Consider the following 27,064-nt stretch of genomic DNA (forward strand, 5'->3'; position numbering starts at 1 on the left):
GTATCTGTGCAATCATTGTCAGACACATAATATGCACACTGTACATAATTTTCACACTTTAATTGCAAAAAACAATGCAGACAGATTTTCAGGAACACATGGATAAACAATATAGGTGTGCTTGGTGTTCAGGAACACCCATAGGCATGTTTGATGCCAAGAACAGACCATTTCATCCATCTTGGCCCTGAGCCCTTAAATTATTCAATCTTTACAAAACCGTGTTTGACAGGTCAAACTTGTGTATATCGCTGATTCTAAAACATCAGCAGGGATCAGTGCCCCTGGTGGAGATTAATGGAATTACATCTCACAGAAGGCCAGAGTCAGACCAAAGTCCTCCTGGTAGATGTCCCAGGTTTTAGGTTTGTGCGGATTGTCCAACTCATCTCTAGGCAGGTGCAGTCTAAAGAGACATTAAAAAAAAGAAGCCCAAATCAGCATAATGGATAATAATGATGTACCAAATGCAGTTCACAATATTAAATCACAGGCTTGCCAGTGCCACCAGGAATGAGGACCTGGCATTCCTTGCAGTGGTTCTGGAGAGCCGCAGGATGTGCTGGTTTATGTTTTCACCTTAATATCAGCAACCAGTTCAGACCCAAGAAACCAGGTTGACTGCCTAAATAACTGCTTTATTTGATCAATTAAGTGCTGAGTAACAACAAAAACAACTCCAGGACCAAGAGTGAGGACCAATGCATTCTTGTGAATGTGTTAACTTGAACTTTGTAAAGCCAGTAGAGATGGATTTTCAAATTCTGCTTCATGAACGATGTGTGAAATAGGGCGTGTATTTAGTGACCTTCCTATAGTCATTCCTCACACAGGGACTTTGGAGAAGAGAAACTCTGTAGCAGAGAGGATAGAGGGGGAGAAGATCTACCTGTTGTTCTCCACGAATGAAGTGTTGAACCAGAAATAAAAGGGGCAGTTCTCGTATCCCTTTGGAAGACCCTGGGAAAAAGACAACAGTACAGGGGGTTCCTGCAGATACAACTGATTAAACAGTGAGAGATTTATTTGGACAGTAGTCAGTAGTATTTCTTTTCTCAGGACATCTGAGAAATTAAGACAGATTGGCAGATTCTGGTTCGTCAGTGGTGGAATGACTTGCCCACCACTGTCAGGACAGCAGAATCCCTCCCCCTATTTCGACGCAGACTCAAAACACACCTTTTCAAACTCTACCTTAGTCCTCCCTCCTGATTTCCCCCGCCCCCCCTTTCTGATATCCCTATCCTTGTCGAACCCAAAAAAAAAAATAGCATTTATGATGACGACTATATATTTAGAACAGCATTCAATGTGTATTTTCCTAGTTATGGATGTGATGCTTTGACTTGTGGTAGAACCTATGCACTTGTAAGTCGCTTTGGATTAAAAGTGTCTGCCAAATGACAAAAATGTAAAATGTAAAAACAAAAGACATCAGCAAACAAATGCAAATGTAATGTATAAATTAATACATTTAAAAAGTACAGCACAAGGACTGTACAAATGCAAAGGAATCCTGAAAAGGTACTTTTACTTAAAAGATTTTATGAAATATGCACTCAGTGAGGTACTTATTATCGCCCCGGTCTGTGATTCAGCCAGTACTGCTGTAGATTCTGCACAGTTAACAGCTCTGAGAGTGTGTTAATCATTCTCCTGTTGTTACAATGGCTGTTATAAACCCATTGAATGCATGGACTGTAGGTACTGCATTCAATGTAGGTACACAGTTTCTGCTGAGTGAATGTAATGTAATGTCCCAAAGGGAGCAGGAAACACCGGCATATCTCTGTTTAATAATATTATTCAAGCAATGTACGTGTGTTTACTCACTGCACTGGACGCAAACATGATCTTCACATCTCCACTGACGACGGGGCCCTCCTCAAAACTGATGACCACGGCGTTATTCTCAGTATCTGGAAGAACCTAGACCGGGGAAGAGGGTGGGGGGAAGGGAACGAGTATTCAAGAACTCAATTCAAGATTAGGGTGTGGGATCACAAATGTGTATGTGATTGGAATGTTCTTAACCAAACATTTTAATGTGAATGTAGCAATCACTACTGGTAATTGAAATCAGTGGAGTTCTAAAACACTCACTAACAATAAAAAAAAACCTATTATGCAAAGGGTTTAATTGGAGTGTGTTATTGAAACAGCATGAGAAATAGTGGAGAAATACCGGGTTTAGTGCGGTGCTGAATATAACAACTCAGAGTAAGATCTGTTCCTTACTGTGCAGTTCTCCTGTGTGCTGCACACACACTGAAACACTGTCTCCTTTTTCACCATCACCTTCAGCGACAGGTCTCTGCCATCCCCCTTCCCCACGCCTGGAGAGACACACCTGGAGTTAGCCACAACAAACCACAAACCCACTAACACACCAAATATTCCAATATCTTAAAGACCCATTTTTTTTACCAGTTTATCCATTTTGGTAGACATAACTTAGCCTCTATGGCTTCTGGGGAAAAAATATGATACAAACCATTTGTTCCTGCTTCTTTTAATAATTTGTAATCTAAAATGGTTCATATCTTTCACAAATTTGCAAGGAAAAGTTGAAAAAATTGAACTGAGGCTGAGAAATTGGGAGAGGGCGTAGAAAGATCCAGAGAGTCTCACCTTTGATTGAGTGAATCCGTATGCTTTGTATTTGTAGACTCTTCTCTGGAGGAAGCTGTCTGTCGTAGGTGTTCTTCATAATCTCATAGTATCCTACATACCTGCTCTGCAGGGTGACATAAACAACTATTACCTTGCTTACTCTGAGTGTTTTATAATGAATATTAATAAATATTTACTCTGATCTTCTAATTTCACTTGCAAGTAAAATAAAAAAATGACATGATAAGCCATATAGGCCATGTTGCTTCACAAATTTCAAATGGATAATATCTTCCAAGGGGACCAAGGGGAAACCAATCCAAACATTTCTTTAGTGTCCCCATTTTGGGCTGCTGGGTAGATCATGTTAAGGCACATTTCCAGCATGAGGGTGGGCACAATGATGTCGCATTAAATGCAGAATATACAGTACCAGTTATAACAAGCAGCAGCATTGCCCAGGGAGAAAGTGATTGAGTTGGTGAGAAGGATGACCATGTTTCATTGCTAAACGGCAACCCCTGCTGGTCAGTCAGGCATTCACAGTCTGCCTGCTCAAACTGCACAAACAGGGGTGTCAAACTCCAGGTTTAACTCCAGTCCTGGAGGGCCACAGTGTCTGCAGGTTTAACTCCAGTCGTGGTGGGCCACAGTGTCTGCAGGTTTAACTCCAGTCCTGGAGGGCCGCAGTGTCTGCAGGTTAAACTCCAGCCCTGGAGGACGCAGGTATCTGTGGTCAGCAGCCAATTAAAGCCTTGAGAACAAGGTGTGTGGACACTTAAGCCAATGAAAGACTTAAAAGACTGGCTGAAACACACCAAAAAACAGCAGACACTGCGGCCCTCCAGGAATGGAGTTTGACACCCCTGCTGTAAAGAGTCTTCCTGCAACTCATGTCTGTGAGACAGGAGAAAAAGTGCTCCTATTTTGGAACAGACCAGAGACCCTGGAGTCAGGTGAATTACCTGTGAGGGGGTCTCCACCCCCTGGAACTTTGAGCTCATGCTTTTGTCCGTCCGTCTTTCGCCAAAGTAATCCAAGCTTTCCTGAAAGAGGAATTAAGAATTGAACTGGCCCAAGTCAATCCCGGAAATAGAGCTCAGAGTGGCTTGTTTCTTATTTCAAGTTTTCATTCATTAGCCATGAAGAGAGTCTTAATATCAAACTGTGTGTGTATACACATCCACTCAGGTGAGAGATCTATGTACCTGTGCGCTTTCAAACTGGTCACTGTCGATCAGCCAGACACACACCATGGTTCCTGTGCGGCCTGCAAAACACACCGAAAAGCAACTGTAAGGCCATACATACTGTCACTAAGGCTAACTTTTTATGTCTTATTTCATCTTAATTTCTGGTGACTTTTGCAATTGATCAGGACAATGCTAGAAGATACAATATTATACAACTATTTCTAATGTGTATAATGGGTAGTCTATAGCATGTCAATGTTCAAAAGAGATATGAATTCAAGAATTTCTTCTCGAATTTACTCTGAAATGCCATCAGTCTTTCTGATATGTTGGTAACAAATTTATAACATGTAGTTGCAACTGCAGTTTCAGTCACTCTCCAGCGGGGGCAGTCTTGGGTCATGCTGTTGAAAATTCCTACTCTAAAAAAATCACAGAGCAACCTCTTGGCTAATACCCTTACTCAGGAGAAACTGCCAGACAGCAGGTGAAATGTATGATCACATTCCCCCACACCATGGAGCTGCAATCACTCTGGTTATAATATAATAGCATAATGTACTTTATGAGGGGATCAGGTTATTGTAAATGTAATTTAAAATGAAGGATTAGGGGATGGAAGGGCCTTGTCTGTGCACATTACAGAGGTGGAGATATTCTCATTCTCACCCTTTCCTCCTTTGCAGTGGATGACGATGACATTCTTAGGGTCAGCAGACATCCACTCTCTCACACTGGCTGTGTACTTCAGCATGTCTCTGTGAGTAATAATGATACATTACATGTTATTTAGCTGACGCTTTTATCCAAAGCGACTGACAGTTTAGACTAAGCAGGGGACAATCCCCCCTGGAGCAATGTGGGGTTAAGGGGCCGCTGTGTAGATCTTATTATGGCTACACCGGGGCTGAGTGTGTCAGCATGCAGCAAAAACAAATCAGGACAGGATGAACTGAGCTCCACAGGCCTCAGCAACACCCAGGTCCCTGACACAATTATGAAACTTCAATTATTATTTATCTATTTACCAGGGACAGTGCACATTAATCAACATTTTCAGTTTCCACATCAATGTAAATGTGCCAGAGTTAGCTAATGAGCTCATTTTTATCTGCAGTCCCTAACCTGCATGTCTTTGGACTTTTTAGAGAAAATGATTAAAAATAATTCACAGCTGCAGAGCCAGATGAACATGGAACCCATGCACACTAACAGAAATAAAATGACAGTGGAGGTACATTTTTGTTCATGGATCACAACTCCCAAATGTACCCTGAAAGCACAGAAATGTTCTCTTTGGGTACAAATGAGTATGTTTTCCAAGAAAAAAACAAATAAATTATACATTGCTGGCTAGGGGTGTAATTGTATGTCCCTATAGGGTAGTACTGTCCCAGCAATGAGCATTTGTACCTTTTTAGGCCCTTTCTGTACCTTTATTTCTGAGAGTGCACACACATTAGTGAGGACCACAATGGAAATGAGCCTTATACGCTATCCATCCATCCATTATCTGAACCCGCTTATCCTGATCAGGGTCGCAGGGGGGCTGGAGTCTATCCCAGCATACATTGGGCGAAAGGCAGGAATACACCCTGGACAGGTCGCCAGTCTATCTCAGGGCACACACACCATTCACTCACACACTCATACCTACGGGCAATTTAGACTCTCCAATCAGCCTAACGTGCTTGTCTTTGGACTGTGGGAGGAAACCGGAGTACCCGGAGGAAACCCACGCAGACACGGGGAGAACATGCAAACTCCGCACAGAGAGGCCCCGGCCGACGGGGATTCGAACCCAGGACCTCCTTGCTGTGAGGCGGCAGTGCTACCCACTGCACCATCCGTGCCGCCCCTTATACGCTATACACTACGTTATTGTGTTTAAATCCTTGAATGATTTTAAATGTACTGTATGTGATGGCTGCCCCAGTGCAGCATCATATGTATTTTAATAAATCATCATCATTAAAAATGTTTAAAAGGTTAGAATAAGCCTGTGGTGGCAGCTCTGACAAGGTCACAGTAAGTCACCCACACCAGAGAAGGTACGTTGTGGTCATCAATGAAGACCCGATGCACTCTGTAGTGGAAAAACAGTGGATCGTAGCCTTTCTCGCCTACAAAAGGAACAAAGCCAAGTCACTTATTATATTTTTATACATTTAAAACAACACATGGATTAAATTATACACTGTTTAAAAATAACCTAATGCTTATGTGTAGCTTATACCCATTTCCAATGCTAATCACAAACACAAGTTCTGATAGACAAGGAATGGAGCTTAACAATTCCATCAATCCAATTATTAATTGTATGCCGATAAATATTGTTTGCTTCAGCTTTAAAGGTACAATAGGTAAGATTTTTGTGTTAAAAAATTGTTGTGGGATAAACAGTGTTGTGGTTTGAATGTGTTTGTTTATTACCTTTTAATTACCTTTTGTACCTTTAAGCTTTGTACAGTTACACTCAAATTGAGAGTATAATGGAGATGCATTCAGACAGTTGCTGCATTTGATTTTGTGTTCACCTAGTGTAAGGCCACTGAATTGATCAGTATGACTTGGATCTTCATAAATACTGAAGAAGATCAGCTTTGAGTGTTTGCTATGCTAGTGACATCTAACACCATGTTGATGGTTATGTTTACATGAACCCAGACTTACTGCAGAGGTTGTAGACTTTGTAATGATCTTCATGTTTAGTGTCCAGAAACCTTGCCACTTCCTGTAAGCATAAATAAGCTCAGCAATTTGGAATATAAATCATATAGCAGCAGTACTGTGGGCAGAAGCGCCTTGTTAATGAGAGAGGTCAGAGGAGAAGGGCCAGAATGGTCGAAGCTGAGGTGACAGTAATGCAAATAACCACACATTACAACAGTGGTTTGCAGAAGAGCGTCTCTGAACACACAACGCATCATAACTCTAATAGGAGTTGATAGGAAACAGCAGCAGAAGACCAATACGTATAAAAAATAAGTATAATAAATACCTAATAAAGTGCTCTCTGAGAGTATGTGTTACATGTAAGATGTATGGCTTACTTTAATAGGATTCCTGTAGAACGACTGCTTCCCAGATGAAGGGAATGACATGGCAATGATCTGATCTGCCATAGTGGAGAGAAATATTTCTCAACGGTTTGAGTTTAGCACTTGTACAGTACAGTGGACAGTAGATTTAGAACTGCTCACCAAGAGGACAACAACTGAGCCATTCGATTTGAAACATTTATTTAATGCTCACCCGTAACGTAAGTCAAGTCCAGATCAAAGCCGTCTTTTTGGTAGCGTCTCTTGTTTTCTGACACCTGGCGTCAAAATAAAGAGAATGAAGGTGAAGAAAGTGCCCCAGAAGGTGCAGAGTTGGCTGCAGCAATTATTAAATTATTAAATTATTGAATGTAGAAACATTATTACAAATTATTTAGATAATTTATTAGGCTACATACTGGACTTGGTCATCTTCAAGACATTAGTTATCGTTTGAAATTAATTCCCTATAATAGGTACCATACATATTTGTGGGTTTTGCTGAGTGCAGTTATCTGGCTAACATAATAACCCTGCTTTGAGGAACAGGCCCCAGAATGTTGAGTAATACTGGCACCAGTTCACATACTCCATGCTGTTCCCATGAGAGGAAGAGTACTGTTATTACCTAATCATCCCCTAATGAAATCGGCAATAACACTGTTCTCTCCCCTCTCCACCTCAGCAGGTGTGTGGTGAGCGTTCTGGTGCAAAACGGCTACCATGCATCACCCAGGAGCATGGTTGAGGTGAGTTTCCCCCTCATCACTGTGAAAGTGCTTTGGACACCCATCTGCTAGCTGGAGCGAGATCTCACCATCCTCCTGGTGGCTTTCTCCAGCTCCTTCTTCTGCACGGCCAACCTGATGATCCGCACCAACATCACCACTCTCAGAGCCCGCAGGAAAGTCACCAACCTGGGCCGGCGTCAGGAGAGGGGCCAGGAGGACGAGAGGGAACCACACACACATCAGGCTTCAACCCAACAGTGCTGGTCACCTAACCTTAAAGGTTGTAGGTTCGATTGCCAGGTAGAACACTGCTGTTTTAGCAAGGTTCTTAACTTGAAACACTTTGTTCTCAGAAAAGAATTACAACCTATTTTCAACCAATGAGCTTGAATTATTGTACAGCTGTACAATGTTTTGGTACAGAGTGTTGGTCCATCAACTGTATATTTTGAAACCCAAATTTAAGAACTATAAACACAGGTAGAGGGTAAGTCAACATGTCAGTGATCCTTTTTCAATGAGATTTACAGTGGTACAATGTTTTAACACAGAAATCTTACATATTCTACAACTAGCAGAACTCATGGGATTAATTTAGGATTAAATTAAATACTATCGACTGAATTACATAGTAATCTGCACAGCCAACTGCTAACCCCCACCTCCACCTGCAATGGCTTGAGTGAGTGTGTCAAGAATAAATTGAGTAGCACAATGTTTTTCTGGTTCATACCGTATCCATGTTCTCTACCCATACCATGCCCAAACTCTGGCATTGTTTAGTTCCACTGCGGCTGTGTGCGAGCACTGGGTAAACGTGCTGCTGCTCTAACTCTAACACTCCTTGGACACTGTGAGACTGCCTTCCACACAGCAAAGCTATCCTGGAACCGTTAGTAAACACTAGCCTATTAATATGCTACGGCTAATAAGCAACCAAGTAACCAATTAATATGGTTGATTTAAGAAGTCTTCCCCCAATAATTCTAATATTGCGATTTCTAATAAATTTAATTTGGCTTCATATTTAAATACAACAGTGTGATGTATGAGACAATTTCCAATACTGGGTATTATATATAGCAAATATTTAGCGTTCTAACTATTCATATTATAACAGAAATGCCCTGAAATGTGACTACAATTTTACAGATTACTCCATAAGAATAAAAAGTACACGTAGACAGAAACATATTAAAACAGTAGATATTAAAAGCAGTTAGCATTAGCATGTTAGCATGCCCGTACCTGGGTATTAGACTTGACCCAGACAGCTGGGTGAAAGTGTAGAACATCGTGACGATGAGCGTGACGACCACAATGCAGGCGTCCATGATATTCAGCTTGGAACTGAAGTACACTTTGAACCTGGAACATGGACAAGATGTCAGCGAAATTCACCGTCTCAAATCATTCCCTTGCAGGGAGAACTGAAGACAAAGTACAAAGGATCTGCCTGTGAAAAATATTAAACTTCAGGTCCATTTTTACTTTTTCATCAGTTTAACATGTTACATAAATTTCATTCATTCATTCATTCATTCATTCATTCATTCATTATCCTAACCCGCTTATCCTGAACAGGGTCGCAGGGGGGCTGGAGCCTATCCCAGCATGCATTGGGTGAAAGGCAGGAATACACCCTGGACAGGTCGCCAGTCCATTGCAGGGCACACACACCATTCACTCACACACTCATACCGACGGGCAATTTAGACTCTCCAATCAGCCTAACCTGCATGTCTTTGGACTGTGGGAGGAAACCGGAGTACCCGGAGGAAACCCACGCAAACACGGGGAGAACATGCAAACTCCACACAGAGAGATCAGGATTCGAACCCAGGACCTCCTTGCTGTGAGGTGGCAGTGCTACATTAATTTAATCTTCATGTTAAATGGTAATTTTAAAATAACATGCTTACCAAACCATGTTGAGCATGGAGCTGGTCTGAACTGGTCAACCAGCTACCAGCTGTTTCAAAACATAGCTTGAGCTGTTTCTTATTTCAGCAGGGATGGGAATCAAACCCACAACCTCAGTTAAGGCTGTGACTCCTTAACTTTTATACAACACAGCAGAGTAGGCCGGTCTGGGCCCTGACCCACCCTTCCACGTAGACCCTGAGCAGGACGTCCAGCAGGAACATGACGGAGATGGCGAGGGACACGCCTTCCAGAGCGTTCCCAACCGGCCGGCTCTGCTCGGGGAGAGACAGGTCGGCGATCACCAGAGCGACGTCCACGAAAATGAGCACCACACCGAATATCCTGCGGAAGAAATACAGACCGATTTCTCCACACGAGGAGGAGCCAGCATAGCCAGGCTTTACCATGTTTCATTGAAGTCATGTAATTACCTTTCACCTGCCTAGGAACTACAGAGGGAAACTAGCTCTCAAGCTAACTGCCATTGCACCCATTGGTGGTTTTTGCAGATATGTTCATTAATATGTGCTGTCCCTTTTAAATTAATAAACAAATAAAAGTGTCAATCCTTCAATCCTTCTTTGCCCCAAGTGAAGGAGTTCAAGTATCTCGGGGTCTTGTTCACGAGTGAGGGTAGAAGGGAGCGTGAGATCGACAGGCGGATCGGTGCAGCGTCAGCAGTAATGCGGGCGTTGCACCGGACCGTTGTGGTGAAGAGGGAGCTGAGCCGGAAGGCGAAGCTCTCGATTTACTGGTCGATCTACGTCCCAACCCTCACTTATGGTCACGAGCTTTGGGTAGTGACCGAAAGAACGAGATCGCGTATACAAGCGGCCGAAATGAGCTTCCTCCGTAGGGTGGCCGGGCTCAGCCTTAGAGATAGGGTGAGGAGCTCGGACATCCGGAGGGGGCTCGGAGTAGAGCCGCTGCTCCTTCGCGTCGAAAGGAGCCAATTGAGGTGGTATGGGCATCTGATCAGGATGCCTCCCGGGCGCTTCCCTTTGGAGGTTTTCCGGGCTCGTCCAACTGGGCGGAGACCCCGAGGGAGACCCAGAGCCCGCTGGAGAGATTATATATCTCTCCTGGCCAGGGAACGCCTCGGGATCCCCCAGGAGGAGCTAGAATGCGTTGCTGGGGAGAGGGACGCCTGGAATACCCGGCTTTGCCTACTGCCCCCGCGACCCGACTCCGGATAAGCGGGTGATGATGGATGGATAGATGGATGGATGGATGGATCCTTCATTTTTTTCATAGGCTATTTAAAAAAGCCATATTTTATATCACACAATGGCACTTTTGTAGCAATATTGATTAAATATGTTTATGTGCTGTAATTTCTCCTTCATATGCTATTTTTCATCTTGATTACTGTAGATGCAGCTATGAAGTTGAGCTGAAGAAACGTCAAGTAGAAAACGTCTGCCATGTATTGTTCAAAAACTTACCGAAACGCAAATGACATGACAAATGGGGTGATCTTCTTTCGGATTTGACTATAAGACAAGCAAGAGAAATAGATATCAATTGAAAAAAACTAACATATTCTTTAAATTGTTGGCAGTTATAATGTTAAAACTGTTGTGTTAGTAACACCATGCTTTTCTCACAGCTCTACCCAGATAGCCACACTGGCCAAAACTGTCATGGAGGTAGCATGTGGGTCCAGTTCTAGCACAGATCCAGGAATATATTATCACCTTTGACCCACAATTTAGAATTTTGCACCTGACTCTGACCTGAAATTTCAGACCAACAACATTATTATGTTTGTTTCTCATTTTCCCAACCGAGTCTGCCTGCAACTCGCTCTGCGGATCTACCAGACATAAACTGGATCTCTATCACGGACCTGGATCAAATACATAATTGTTTTGGATTTAAATACTTTTCTGTTCTCGGTTGATCTTGCCTGGTGCAGTTGAGCCTAGCAAGAGGACCAGAAGATGGGGATTGCACTTTCTGAGAGTATTTCAGCTCAGTAAATCCTAAACAATTACGTATTTCACCTAGGTGTGCTCTGTATGGGTCTCTGCTCCCTGGTTAGTGCTATACAATGCAGTCCATAAGTATTTGGGCAGTGACACCTATTTTGTTGCAGCAAACGAACACAATTTTCCAGCCAATTGAGTAGTGAACAGCCAATTGTCCAATTACTTTTGGTCCCTTAAAATCAGGGGCATTATGTACAAAAAGGCCTCTAATTCCCTGACGGCTCACCCATTGTGGATATTAAATTATTTATATGGATATACCCTCAAATTAAAGCTGACAGTCAGCACTTTAGCCACATAATGATTGTTTTATTTAAACCATTAGTCTGCTGGAATACAAAGCGAAAACAAACCAAAAAAATATTGTCACTGTCCAAATATTATGAAATTATGGACTGCACTGTATTCTCTTTATCCATGGCTGTGATGGGCCACACTGCCTCAGTGCTAGACAATGACCGGAGGTAAGAAAATACATGACATTACATTATAACATTATTGTAATTTGGCAGACGCTCTTATCCAGAGTGATGCACAACAAAGTGCATACCCATAACCAGGGACGCTGAAAGACCTAAAAACACCCTAGAGGGAAGTACAGTTTCAAAAGCTAAGAATACAAAAAAGATAAGGACTTGTAGATTAATCTAACAATGGATTATATCTACAAAGCCGTTGTTATACAACACAAGGCGAAAGAAAAATACCAAACACGTACTGGTACAGGGTGTCTGGATCAAGGCTTTCCTCTTTCCCATCATCAACAGTCACATTCACCGACGCCTCTCTGTTCTCCTCACTGGCAGGGCTGGAAGGGGGGTCAGCAAGAGAATACCTTTCAATTCACCTTTTACCCCTGCATTAATCACAGGAGATCATTACTACACAAAGGGCCTTCCTATGTCAGAGTGAGTCCCAATGGAGAAGGAATATGCAGCAATATACTGCAATATATTCCACGTGTGGACTTAAATATAATACACAGGAAAATATAATGATACATATATTTCATAGCAGTGTACAATATTGCATTATTCTCAGTCTGAAATCATTTGGATTTTGCAATACATATACAATATATTTTTTCCTACATATTTTCAAATATATTCCGTTCCTGAAAGGAACAACATCATACAACCACAGGGTGTGTTTCCATCTTTGTTGTGACACACTGGGTTTACTGCTAGGAATGCAGTTCAAAGTGCACATAAAAATGATACATTTAAGAAAAGTTATGAGTCAAAAGTATGTCATGTTCTGTGTTTCTCTGTTTCATGATTTCTGTCTCACTTCCTAGCGTTTTTGCCTCATTTCCCTCTGACCACCATAGTCTGTTTTCAGCTCCATTCACCTTCATCTGTTTGTTTCAGCCATCTTGTGTCTCCACCTCTCCACGCCTTATATGGACTTCCTTCCTGCCATTTCTGCCATTCCTCTCACCTGTGTCTCATTGTCTATCAGTAGCCACTTTAAACCTGTCTGGTTTTTTAACTCAGTTTTTGGTTTTTGTTCTTGTACTTCTACTTTAGCTTTTTTGGACTTCAGTGGTTTTTGAACACTGCCTGTTTTCTGACTTCATTCTGCCTGCCCTTCATGCACTTGTCTGCTTGGATTTTTACCATTGCCTGTTTTTGGACTATGTTTTGGATCTGCCCCTTTGTTATCAAAGCCTGCCTGATTATGTTATCCCTGAGTCTGCGTTTGGTTCCTCTGTCCCAAATCCTGACAAAGTAGAAGTTCTTCTTTATTCAAGTGCAACTGGCAGCTCTCAATGTTTGTAACTTACCCATTAACCTCCTTGGATTCTGGGCTAAATGTCACAGAAGCCATTTTCCACCCAAGGATCAATCCACTCTTGTAATTTACTGTGTTTAGGAAAAAAATACAGTCATTTAACCTACAAAACCGAATCCACCAGCTGGGAATTCCACAGAATGCATAACAGGATAACAGTAATTGTCTCACACCAAGTACCCTACACTCTACAAAGGGCGAGAGGACATGCAGTTAGGATAGGTGTGTGTAAAGACTGCCTTTCTTGTGAAAATCGTACAAAACTAAAATCGCATGATTATTCAATAATCTTCATGCTGACAACAATTTTCTGCACAGTATAAAATGGTGTTTAAACCAACAATATACAGAGAGGATGCCATGCAGGACATGCCCCTTGGACACAGCTTTTGCAATGGTTCGTTCCCCCAATAGTATGCATGCATTAATATAGACAGTGCACGGTACTCAATACGCACCCCTGAAAAGAAGAAGCTGACCAAAACCTTTTCCTTAATTACTTCGAAACAAAGTAGCCCACTGGAAAAGGTTTTGGAAGTTCCAAAGCAATTTAGTTGATTAGACTATGCAGGGACAATCCCTCCTGGGTCAAGGGCCCAACAGCTCTTTGCAGATCCTGTTGTGGCTACACTGGGGCTTGAAACACCAACCTTCTGGGTCCCAGTCATGTAATGTGTATGACTAGGCTACAGACTGTAGGCAAAATCAACATCTGAGTGACACTTTCAGAGTTAATTATTGCTTCTGTTAAGCAAATGATTGGGAGGTCTGAGAATGAATGAAACAAGGCACATTATGCAGAACTAAAATTAAGTGAAACATTGTAAATATGACCTACATTTGAAAAGGTTTTTGGATCTGTCCATAAGTGTACTTACCAATTCAAGAAATGAGGAAATTCTTGTTCAAAAAATGTTAAATAAAGATGTCTCTTCAACGTCCAAGCTGCAGCATTTTATAAAAGATCCTCTGGTAAGTAGCCCTAAATTAACATTAACCCAGTCTCGTGACAGTCTTTCAAACCAAGGAGTTACATGGATCAAAGGTTGTGTGGGTGTCTTCCCCAAAGATAATTCTCAGCAGTTCTCAAACACTGTGTAACGTCAGCGGTGCTGAACCGCTTACAATATTATATTTAAAGATTTGAATCATATCAACTACGTTTGAACATACAATAGCCGAGCCTATTCGACCAGTAGTGTTATCAGACTGGGCTTAATATTAGCCACATTCATTCCATCGTTATAACATATTAGTTAATTGCACATGTATTTAGTGTAAAGAAACGCGTAGCGGTTTTGTGTAGCCTAGAGTCAAAGCAACTTTAGTGTTTAATTAAACGTTCGTAAAACAACACGTTCGTTTATTGATCAGTGCAGTGGTTGTAAAGACTTGCATTGCAACTATCCACTTTTCAATTACATGAGTTAGAGAGGTTTGTTGGCAGCAGCGAGACAATTCGGAAACGAAATGACTCCGAATTTTGTCATTAGGTTATTTGGCTGTTCATCAATGAATCTCGGATTTCTCACCGCTGGTGGTGACATTACATGAGACTCAACGCAGGACACATGATTTCAATGCTGTACTGTTAATACTCTATACTTGCATATTATTACGTTCCATATAAAATTCGTCATGCTGCGCACCTGGCTCCTGATTATGGGGTGGCCCAGTCAGAAGAATTACAAATAGGCTACCGGTATTCCAGGAATTTAAAGTTGTGAAGCAATTATTCTCTGGTCGTAATGTATCACATGTGGAACGAGCAGGTGCGATCAATCAAACGTTCTCGAAAACACCTTTGTTCAGGGCTGGTGTTGTGCCTCCGGGTATTATTATTATTTTTTATCTACTTTGTAATTCTATGTTGTATTTCTCACGAAATTACGATATGTTGATTTACTTATCAACGCTACTTAAGAATATTTACATGATTAATAATCCACGTATTTCTCTCGATTAATCAATGGACTGAAATGTCTGTCAGTTGGCGAAATAAAAAATGTGCTTGCGTAATGTGCAAGAATGGAATGCCATTAGATTTACCGTAGCCTATCCTGCGTATTTGTAACTAATGTGGCATAATTTTGGGGAACTTTTAAATATAGCGTATAGATTGTCTCCTTGTCTTTTCCCCCTTTCTCAAAGGCATGTAAAGTGTTGGTCATGCCACTGATACTTCTGCTTTTGGCGTGCTATACATCAGCGTCGTCAATATTATCAGTACGTACCGTCCTAAGGTATAGTATGGGCATAGTAGTTTGGAGACTTATGTGGTCGCATCGGCCGGAATTTGACTAGTTTTTATGAGTACGTTTTTATGACCAACCAACTAGTGAAATATCTAGCTAACTAATGGACCAATTCTATTCTAGCCAGAGCAGGAGTGCTTGCTGGAGGTGGCGGAGCTAAAGCACAGCATCCGCGGACTGGAGAACAAGCTACTGATCGGTGCTTGGAAGCTGAACAAATTGCGAGAACACAGCTACTTCCACCTGTCGCACAGACGGCCGCCCCCGAGACGCAATGACACCGCCGTGGAACCAACGCTGCTCCCCACCACGTCTGGGAATCTCATCGTACATGATCGCGGTGAGAAGAGAGAAACGAACAATTTTATGATAAGGTCTCTAAGTTGTCGACGTGGGCACTCGATATATTATGGAGACTCTTTGCCTAAAGGCTGATTATTGAGAAACCTGAAGTGACGTAAAGACATTTCCTAAATAAGCATTGGCTACTGAATGCTGGTGATTTACGTTTTCCAAAATGCCAATTATGTGGATTGAAAATGTGTATCTTTATCTGAGCGCCTTTCATCTCCAGACTGTTCGATGCTGTATGACAGACTGAAGCCAGCCAGTGGGTTCTCCCGAATTAAACTCAAATCGACACTGGAACCGTTTCTGGTCTTCTGCGACATGTCTGACGGGGGTGGCTGGACTGTCATGCAGCAGAGACGAAACGGAAAAGTGGATTTTAACCGGTGCGCTTAAAGTTGGTGCGACCGTGCTGCGCAGTTGTAACTGCGGAGATGGCTTTATTATTAATGATCGTATGCTATATGTGGGCTACTAATGTCTATCGGATGAATGGACAACGTTTTTATTCTTATTCTTAGAGACTGCAGTGCGTATAAAGATGGAGTTGGGAATTTTAAAAGAAACAATGACGAATTCTGGCTGGGGAATGAACTACTCCGAGAAGGTATTTGCAATACACTCATACCGTTGCAAGTTTAGATTTCACATTAAAGCACATTTTGTTTCAGGTGAAAACCTGATGAAGATTGATTTGATGGACTGGAAAGGAGAGAGGAACTATGCCATGTATGAACTTCAGAATTGCTGATGAGGAGGTCAGCGTTCACTGCCGATCTTAGCCTACTGAATGTTTAATTCTTTTGACATACTAAAAGGGTTGTGGATGACACAAACATTGTGCAGTGAAAATACTTCCAAATATATATTCTATTTAATTTTTATTCAATGTCCCTGTGAGAAATACAGTACTGTATAGAGCTGTGAAGCCACAATTGTCCTCAAAAGGAGGTTAGTGTTACAAAATATATGCAGACAGACAATGGGGATAATCTATGACATTTCCATGCAGTGTTTTCATGTGTGAATGAGTGAGTGAGTGTGGGAGTGACTGAGTGTGAGTGTGAGTGTGAGAGTGAGTGTGTGAACCTCTGAGTGAATGAATGAATGAGCGTGTGAGTGAGTGAATGCTAGGAGTGCGAGTGAGTGTGGGAGTGTGTGAGCCTCTGAGTGAATGAATGAATGAGTGAGTCAGTCAGTCAGTCAGACTCCCTGTTCTCACCCTGTCTTCCCCCTCCCTGTTGGGAGCGAGCAGGATAAGTATCGGCTGCAGTTCGGGATGTACAGCGGTCGAGCGGGAGATTCTCTCTCCGGGGGCACAAACATGGCCGAACAGTGGTCCTCCTGCCACAACAGCATGCAGTTCAGCACCAGGGACCAGGACCAGGACCGGTACCTGCAGGGCAGCTGTGCGCAGGAGAACCAAGGGGGCTGGTGGTATAACAGGTGTGCTGCTCTGCACCGCGCCCAAAATGGAGGGGCAGTGTGGACTCCCTCGTACACTACACGCTATAAAGTGTCATACCTGCACATCTGCTGTGAGAGGCGAATTAACATTGAGTACCTTGAAGGGGAAAGTCGTTAAGTAGGCGAAAAACGTTCTATGAAATGTGGTATTGATGATATAAGTAAATATTTCCAGCGTTTGCCCAAAACTACCATGTCCTCAAAATATGTAATGTCTGCTAAACATGCTGTAGACTGCACGACATGTCACCCATGCTATTTTCCAATGATACGGTGAAAGTGTCGTAAGATGTCCGCCCTCTTCCGCTATGATCTATTGGACTATGATTGGACCCAAATATTGGCCCCACCTCTTCCTCTGTCAGACCTCCTACACTCAGTGAAACCCTGGAAATATGCGTATTTATGTGTAAATGACATTGATAGAAAATTTCACCTAGTTAACTGTTCTTTCATCCAGTATACTCACGGTCTGTGAGGGTAATACTGCAGTGTGGCAAAGACCCACAGACGAAAGCAGAAAAGACCTACAGCAGGCATCTCCTGTCCTGTAGGGCACCAGTGTCTGGTGGTACCGTTCATTCAGAAAATAAATCTGTGCAGTGGAACAAAGGTGTATGGATGGCATTTCTTGACTTCAGTTAAACTCAGATATATCCATTCACACGGCAAACAAATATGACAAGCATTAACAAGCATTTTTCGTCTTGTAATTATAAATAGATGGGTTTTTTTGTCTCAAGTAGAAAATATTAGTTTTAAGTTGCTGAAATTAGTCAAACTTGCTCATCTCATTGGCAGTTTTTTGTCTCCTAAAAAAAAAGTAATAGAAATCTAAATATAAGACCAAGATATTTGTTAAGATGTACTTATTTTTTGTTTTGTTTTGCAGTGTATTGCAACATATATAGCTTATTTTCAGTGTCTCAATTTATTCAAGGGTCCACAGCAGTGCCCCACCAGGGCATCAAACCTGTAGCCACTCGCTCACTGCCTGCAGGTTTACAGTAGCAGGGGCTACATTTTGTATCATTTATTTTTTAATTATTATTATTATTTATTTTTCCACTGTTAGTGTTTTGATTTGCAAAGTTGTGGGAGGGCTGAGGGCATTTGGCATAAGTTTGTGGTGGGTATGTATGTCTGTGTGCGTGTGCGTGTGCGTGTGCGTGTGCGTGTGTGTGTGTGTGTGTGTGTGTGTGTGTGAGTGAATTTCTCCAACATTTCCCTGAGCACATCGTTGACAAGTGCTTGAAAAACTGCGGGGGCGTTGGTGAGGCCGAATGGCATGACCAAATATTCATAATGGCCTGTGTGTGTGTTAAAAGCAGTTTTCCACTCATCGCCCTTCCGTATGCGTACGAGGTTGTACGCGTTGCGGAGGTCCAGTTTGGTAAACACTGATGCCGTCTGCAGGCACTCAAATGCGGAGTTCATCAGCGGCAGGGGGTATCTATTTTTAATTGTAATAGTGTTCAGCCCCCTGTAATCGATACATGGCCTTAAACTCCCGTCCTTTTTCTTTACAAAAAAGAATCCCGCCCCCGCCGGTGACATAGACGGTCTGATGAACCCATTAGCCAATGCGTCATGAATGTATTCCTTCATGGCCCTGCCCTCTGGCGCGGACAACGAATAGAGCGCACCCCTGGGCGGAACTGTACCCGGATGAAGGTCGATAGCACAGTCATATGACCGGTGGGGAGGTAACGTGGTCGCCCGTTGCTTGCTGAATACCTCAGCTACCTCGCTATACACCCTCGGCACATTAGGTGGCAGCGGGAACGCAACAGCCCCCACCATCCTGTCCTCACCCCCACTGACTGAGTTCGGGAATAGGCTTTCTGTGTCCCAGTCTGTGACGTCACTACCCTCTCCCTCGTCAACAGGACGATTCCAGTCACAGACTGAATCCCACTCCAGACTCTCCTCCTGCTCCTCGTCTGGTAACCTAACCCTAGGACTGGAGAGCTCCCCAGCCTCCTCCTCGTCCAACTCGGACCGTATGTCAGTTTTTACGGGAGGGGTCGAAGGAGTGTGCATCTCATTAGAGTGACCAGCGCATTGCGGACCCCCCCGGGAGACCGGATTGCTCCGGTTCCCCCAATTTATTTGGGGCTGATGTCTAGCTAACCAGACATGGCCTAATATTATTGGGTAGGCCGGGGACAAAAAAAAAGAAATGCGCTCCTGGTGCCCCCGCATTATAACTCGCTCAGTTAGATGACGCACAACGCCGGACCTCAACGGGCGTTCGTCAAGCACCGTGATGGATTGAGGCTGTGGCATGGACCGGACCGGCAGTTTTGTGCGCTTGGCCCACTGGCGGTCAATAAAGTTATCCACCACCCCAGAGTCGATAAAAGCGTCAGCCCTCACAACCACCCCCTTCCACGGCAGTTTGACGGGGATAACAGTACGAAAGCTAGTAACTTTAATAGGTCCCACTTGTGACTTTCGCTCCACTAGTGGGACTGCTCTTTTGCTTTAAGGTCGGGACAGTTCTTAATCTGATGCCCCGGCCGCTTGCAAAAGAAACACAACCTCTCTCTCCAGGATTGTTTCTTAGGGCGCCCCATCATCGTACTGTCCAGCTGCATTGGCTCCTCTCCTTTATGTGCCCCATGTCTCCCCTCGGCACCTACAACCCTGCCTAGAGGGGATGGAGCCGACCAGTTGAATCCGCCCCTTCTGCCTGTTTTCTCTCTCTCCCGTTCCCGAACCCTGTTGTCAATGCGGATCACCGCAGAAATTAGCGACCCCAAACTCCCCGGTGGTTCCATAGTGGCCAGAGCGTCCCTGACAGGGTCTGATAACGCACTGGTAAACAGGGTCATCAGCGGATCGTCCGCCCACCCCGTCTCCCCTGCCAGAGCCTGAAATTCCACGAGAACTCGGAGACACTCCGAGTTCCCTGTTTCACCCAGGTTAACCTAGCCGCTGCCTCTTTGCCGGTGACGTCGTGGTCAAACACCCTTGCCATTTCTTGCATGAGACGCTGGGAATTACTCATTAGGGGAACCTGTGCCCGGATCAGCGGATACGCCCAGGTCAGAGCCGTCCTGGTTAACAATGATAAAATAAAGGCGACACGGGAATCCTCAGTGGAGAAACGTGAGGGTTGTGATTTTAAAAAAATGAGACACTGGGAAAGGAATCCCCTACATTTTCCCGACTCTCCCCCATACCGCAGCGGAAGCTGCAACTTAGGTTCCCTGACTGCAGATGTAATGGTTTGGTAAGGGGGTAAAACCGATGGGGAAAAAGTGGATGGTTGGGGGGTGTCAGTGGCTGGTGCCTGTGTCTGTGGTGAACGGAACTCGCTCGCTAATTGCCGAAAGCTCTCGGCGAGCCCCAGCATCACATCCTGCTGCTGACCTAACCTGGCCAGAATTTCCTCCTGGTGCTGAAATACCAGAGTCTGCTGCTCGGCAGTGGCAGTCTGCTGTGCATGTAACGCCTGCAGCCCCTGCTCCTGCCTAACCAGAACAGCCTGCTGAGTGGCTACTACCGCCTCAAGCGGAAAAATCCCCCACCGCGATCACCGCACTAGTCGCTGGTCTCTCCATGTTGGCTTTGGTGTCCTAGAAGGGTTGAGGAATGGCGGAGAGCCAGGAGCGACTAAGGGAAATCCCTTGTAAGCGGGCACGCGAACGTGTCCGCCACTAAACCCCGGAAGGTAGATGAAACCAAATAAAGGAAATAGCCCCAAAAAACAGCTAAGGAAAACAGCCCCAGACCGGGGACAAAATAAAATAACAACCTAGTAAAAAACACTAGGCACGAAAACAAAGAACCTTGAGGCACAGCTCAGGAAAAAACACAAACCAAAATATATGTACCTGGGACAACGTCCCTCACCCGCAAGCTCACACGAGCTGAAAATGAAATTAAAGAAAACCAAAGACCCTTACGGAAGGCGTCAGCTGTGCACATAGCACCAACAGGCTGAGCGTCTTCCTTACCTTTTCTATTGTTTTGTTTAGTTTAGTTTTTTAACTGACAGAAACCCGAACCTGCACGATACCTGACTCAATAAGGCTCAGAGTCTTACCGCGTGCATACCGGCTTGGTATTAGAGCGAACAGTAACACCAAAGCGTCGAGCGATTGTCTGCGAGTGCTTCATATACAGCCTCAGGAGGTAAGGTACCATTGGCACTAATGAGGGCCAGGTGAAAATAATAAAGACCCTAGTGGCCACGACCGGTACTACCTCCCAACCCTGACACGAGGAGGACGAGAGGGAACCACACACACATCAGGACTGTCCCCACTGCACTGCACATAGCTTGGGCTTCAACCCAACAGTGCTGGTAACCTAACCTTAAAGGTTGTAGGTTCGATTCCCAGGTAGAACACTGCTGTTTTAGCAAGGTTCTTAACTTGAAAGACTTTGCTCTCAGAAAACTGTATATTTTGAAACCCAAATTTAAGGACTACATTACATTACATTACATTACATGGCATTTAGCAGATGCTCTTATCCAGAGCGACGTACAACAAAGTGCAATTTAAACACAAGAACGAGTGCAAAGAGGACCTGAGAGGACAGTATAGTTCCGAGTCCTAGTGTAAACATGCAGAAAAAAAGAACCCTTTAAGAGTACAATCAACTTTCAAACTAGCAGACCACAATTGCAGCTAGAATACAAAAAATAACAATACCTAAACAAGTAATAATATCTATACAATCTATACATAAGTGCCATGTCAGTCTAACTGACTATAAACACAGATAGAGGGTAAGTCAACATGTCAGTGAGCCTTTTTCAATGGGATTTACAGTGGTACAATGTTTTAACACAGAAATCTTACGTATAACTAGCAGAACTCATGGGATTAATTTAGGATGAAATTAAATACTATCGACTGAATTACATAGTAATCTGCACAGCCAACTGCTAACCCCCACCTCCACCTGCAATGGCTTGAGTGAGTGTGTCAAGAATAATTTGAGTAGCACAATGTTTTTCTGGTTCATACCGTATCCATGTTCTCTACCCATACCATGACCAAACTCTGGCATTGTTTAGTTCCACTGCGGCTGTGTGCGAGCACTGGGTAAACGTGCTGCTGCTCTAACTCACACTCCTTGGACACTGTGAGACTGCCTTCCACACAGCAAAGCTATCCTGGAACCGTTAGTAAACACTAGCCTATTAATATGCTATGGCTAATAAGCAACCAAGTAACCAAGTAATATGGTTGATTTAAGAAGTCTTCCCCCAATAATTCTAATATTGCGATTTCTAATAAATTTAATTTGGCTTTATATTTAAATACAACAGTGTATGAGACAAAGACTTTTTCAATACTGGGTATTATATATAGCAGATATTTAGCGTTCTAACTATTCATATTATAACAGAAATGCCCTTAAATGTGACTACAATTTTACAGATTACTCCATAAGAATAAAAAGTACACGTAGACAGAAACATATTAAAACAGTAGATATTAAAAGCAGTTAGCATTAGCATGTTAGCATGCCCGTACCTGGGTATTAGACTTGACCCAGACAGCTGGGTGAAAGTGTAGAACATCGTGACGATGAGCGTGACGACCACAATGCAGGCGTCCATGATATTCAGCTTGGAACTGAAGTACACTTTGAACCTGGAACATGGACAAGATGTCAGCGAAATTCACCGTCTCAAATCATTCCCTTGCAGGGAGAACTGAAGACAAAGTACAAAGGATCTGCCTGTGAAAAATATTAAACTTCAGGTCCATTTTTACTTTTTCATAAGTTTAACATGTTACATAAATTTCATTCATTCATTCATTCATTCATTCATTCATTATCCTAACCCGCTTATCCTGAACAGGGTCGCAGGGGGGCTGGAGCCTATCCGAGCATACATTGGGCGAAAGGCAGGAATACACCCTGGACAGGTCGCCAGTCCATTGCAGGGCACACACACCATTCACTCACACACTCATACCTACGGGCAATTTAGACTCTCCAATCAGCCTAACCTACATGTCTTTGGACTGTGGGAGGAAACCGGAGTACCCGGAGGAAACCCACGCAGACACGGGGAGAACATGCAAACTCCACACAGAGAGGCCCCGGCCGATCGGCATTCGAACCCAGGACCTCCTTGCTGTGAGGTGGCAGTGCTACATGAATTTAATCTTCATGTTAAATGGTCATTTTAAAATAACATGCTTAAGCTGGTCAAACCATGTTGAGCATGGAGCTGGTCTGAACTGGTCAACCAGCTACCAGCTGTTTCAAAACATAGCTTGAGCTGTTTCTTATTTCAGCAGGGATGGGATCAAACCCGCAACCTCAGTTACGGCTGTGACTCCTTAACTTTTATATGACACTGCAGAGTAGGCCGGTCTGGGCCCTGACCCACCCTTCCACGTAAACCCTGAGCAGGACGTCCAGCAGGAACATGACGGAGATGGCGAGGGACACGCCTTCCAGAGCGTTCCCAACCGGCCGGCTCTGCTCCGGGAGAGACAGGTCGGCGATCACCAGGGCGACATCCACGAAAATGAGCACCACACCGAATATCCTGCGGAAGAAATACAGACCGATTTCTCCACACGAGGAGGAGCCAGCATAGCCAGGCTTTACCATGTTTCATTGAAGTCGTGTAATTACCTTTCACCTGCCTAGGGACTACAGAGGGAAACTAGCTCTCAAGCTAACTGCCATTGCACCCATTGGTGGTTTTTGCAGATATGTTCATTAATATGTGCTGTCCCTTTTAAATTAATAAACAAATAAAAGTGTCAATCCTTCATTTTATTCATAGGCTATTAAAAAAAGCCATATTTTATACCACACTGCCAATTTTGTAGCAATATTGATTAAATATGTTTGTGTGCTGTAATTTCTCCTTCATATGCTATTTTTCATCTTGATTACTGTAGATGCAGCTATGAAGTTGATCTGAAGAAACGTCAAGTAGAAAACGTCTGCCATGTATTGTTCAAAAACTTACCGAAACGCAAATGACATGACAAATGGGATGATCTTCTTTCGAATTTGACTACAAGACAAGCAAGATAAATAGATATCAATTGAAAAAAACAAACACATTCTTTAAATTGTTGGCAGTTATAATGTTAAAACTGTTGTGTTAGTAACACCATGCTTTTCTCACAGCTCTACTCAGATAGCCACACCAGCCAAAACTGTCATGGAGCTAGCATGTGGGTCCAGTTCTAGCACAGATCCAGGAATATATTATCACCTTTGACCCACAATTTAGAATTTTGCACCTGACTCTGACCTGAAATTTCAGACCAACAACATTATAATGTTTGTTTCTCATTTTTCTGACTGAGTCTGTCTGCAACTTGCTCTGCGGATCTACCGGACAGAAACTGGATCTCCATCACGGACCTGGATCAAATACATAATTGTTTTGGATTTGAATACTTTTCTGTTCTCGGTTGATCTTGCCTGGTGCAGTTGAGCCTAGCAAGAGGACCAGAAGATGGGGATTGCACTTTCTGAGAGTATTTCAGCCCAGTAAATCCTAAACAATTATGTATTTCACCTAGGTGTGCTCTGTATGGGTCTCTGCTCCCTGGTTATTGCTATACAATGCAGTCCATAAGTATTTGGGCAGTGACACCTATTTTGTTGCAGCAAACGAACACAATTTTCCAGCCAATTGAGTAGTGAGCAGCCAATTGTCCAATTACTTTTGGTCCCTTAAAATCGGGGGCATTATGTACAAAAAGGCCTCTAATTCCCTGACGGCTCACCCTTTGTGGATATTAAATTATTTATATGGATATACCCTCAAATTAAAGCTGACAGTCAGCACTTTAGCCACATAATGATTGTTTTATTTAAACCATTAGTCTACTGGAGTATAAAGCGAAAACAAACCAAAGAAATATTGTCACTGTCCAAATATTATGAAATTATGGACTGCACTGTATTTTCTTTATCCATGGCTGTGATGGGCCACACTGCCTCAGTGCTAGACAATGACCGGAGGTAAGAAAATACATGACATTACATTATTACATTATTGCAATTTGGCAGACGCTCTTATCCAGAGTGATGCACAACAAAGTGCATACCCATAACCAGGGACGCTGAAAGACCTAAAAACACCCTAGAGGGAAGTACAGTTTCAAGAGCTAAGAATACAACAAAGATAAGGACTTGTAGATTAATCTAACAATGGATTATATCTACAAAGCCGTTGTTATACAACACAAGGCGAAAGAAAAATACCAAACACGTACTGGTACAGGGTGTCTGGATCAAGGCTTTCCTCTTTCCCATCATCAATAGTCACATTCACAAACGCCTCTCTGTTCTCCTCACTGGCAGGGCTGTAGGGGGGGTCAGTAATTCACCTATACGGCGGACTTTTACTCCTGCAATAATCACAGGAGATCATTACTACACAAAGGGCCTTCCCATGTCAGAGTGAGTCCCAATGGAGAAGGAATATGCAGCAATATACTGCAATATATTCCACATGTGTGGACTTAAATATAATACACAAGAAAATATAATGATACATACAGTGGTGTGAAAAAGTGTTTGCCCCCTTCCCCTTTTGCATGTTTGTCACAAATGTTTCAGATCATCAAACAAATTTAAATATTAGTCAAAGACAACCAAGTAAACACAAAATGCAGTTTTTAAATGAAGGTTTTTATTATTAAGGGAGAAAAAAAATCCAAACCTACATGGCCCTGTGTGAAAAAGTGATTGCCCCCGCTGTTAAAACAACTGTGGTTTATCAAACCTGAGTTCAATTTCTCTAGCCACACCCAGGCCTGATTACTGCCACACCTGTTCTCAATCAAGAAATCACTTAAATAGGACCTGCTTGACAAAGTGAAGTAGACCAAATGATCCTCAAAAGCTAGACATCATGCCGAGATCTAAAGAAATTCAGGAACAAATGAGAAAGAAAGTAATTGAGATCTATCAGTCTGGAAAAGGTTATAAAGCCATTTCTAAAGCTTTGGGACTCCAGCGAACCACAGTGAGAGCCATTATCCACAAATGGCGAAAACATGGAACAGTGGTGAACCTTCCCAGGAGTGGCCGGCCGACCAAAATTACCCCAAGAGCGCAGCGACGACTCATCCAAGAGGTTACAAAAGACCCCACAACAACATCCAAAGAACTGCAGGCCTCACTTGCCTCAGTTAAGGTCAGTGTTCATGACTCCACCATAAGAAAAAGACTGGGCAAAAATGGCCTGCATGGCAGAGTTCCAAGACGAAAACCACTGCTGAGCAAAAAGAACATTAAGGCTTGGTTCAATTTTGCCAGAAAACATCTTGATGTTCCCCAAGACTTTTGCGAAAATACTCTGTGGTCTGACGAGACAAAAGTTGAACTTTTTGGAAGGTGTGTGTCCCATTACATCTGGCGGAAAAGTAACACCGCATTTCAGAAAAAGAACATCATACCAACCGAAAAATATGGTGGTGGTAGTGTGATGGTCTGGGGCTGTTTTGCTGCTTCAGGACCTGGAAGACTTGCTGTGATAAATGGAACCATGAATTCTGCTGTCTACCAAAAAATCCTGAGAATGTCCGGCCATCTGTTCGTGACCTCAAGCTGAAACGAACTTGGGTTCTGCAGCAGGACAATGATCCAAAACACACCAGCAACACCACCTCTGAATGGCTGAAGAAAAACAAAATGAAGACTTTGGAGTGTCCTAGTCAAAGTCCTGACCTGAATCCTATTGAGATGCTG

The 27,064-nt window shown here is 43.2% G+C and overlaps 1 protein-coding gene and 1 pseudogene across 2 annotated transcripts; one reads left to right on the forward strand and one right to left on the reverse strand.

Moving 5' to 3' along the window:
- Positions 1 to 200: 200 nt before the first annotated feature.
- On the reverse strand, positions 201 to 14,700 carry LOC133108422 (phosphatidylinositol 3,4,5-trisphosphate 3-phosphatase TPTE2-like). 2 transcript variants are annotated; one of them, XM_061217936.1, is made up of 19 exons: positions 14,168 to 14,700; positions 13,282 to 13,360; positions 12,214 to 12,303; positions 10,950 to 10,997; positions 9,685 to 9,846; positions 8,827 to 8,946; positions 7,665 to 7,764; positions 7,062 to 7,125; positions 6,860 to 6,924; positions 6,480 to 6,540; positions 5,848 to 5,929; positions 4,476 to 4,564; positions 3,822 to 3,883; positions 3,579 to 3,659; positions 2,632 to 2,737; positions 2,239 to 2,336; positions 1,834 to 1,929; positions 890 to 960; positions 201 to 406 (listed from the first exon to the last, which is right to left on the reverse strand). In XM_061217936.1, the coding sequence occupies exons 2-19, from the start codon at positions 13,323 to 13,325 to the stop codon at positions 304 to 306; spliced, it is 1,542 nt and encodes a 513-aa protein (XP_061073920.1). In that variant the 5' UTR covers positions 13,326 to 13,360; positions 14,168 to 14,700; the 3' UTR covers positions 201 to 303. The 2 variants fall into 2 exon arrangements, with proteins under 2 accessions (XP_061073920.1, XP_061073919.1); XM_061217935.1 differs by having other exon boundaries at positions 890 to 990.
- Positions 14,701 to 14,997: 297 nt separating this feature from the next.
- On the forward strand, positions 14,998 to 23,997 carry LOC133108574 (fibrinogen-like protein 1; annotated as a pseudogene).
- The last annotated feature ends 3,067 nt before the right edge of the window (positions 23,998 to 27,064 follow it).

The sequence above is a fragment of the Conger conger genome, chromosome 13, assembly GCF_963514075.1.
Source record: "Conger conger chromosome 13, fConCon1.1, whole genome shotgun sequence".
In the NCBI taxonomy this organism is placed as follows: Eukaryota; Metazoa; Chordata; class Actinopteri; order Anguilliformes; family Congridae; genus Conger; species Conger conger.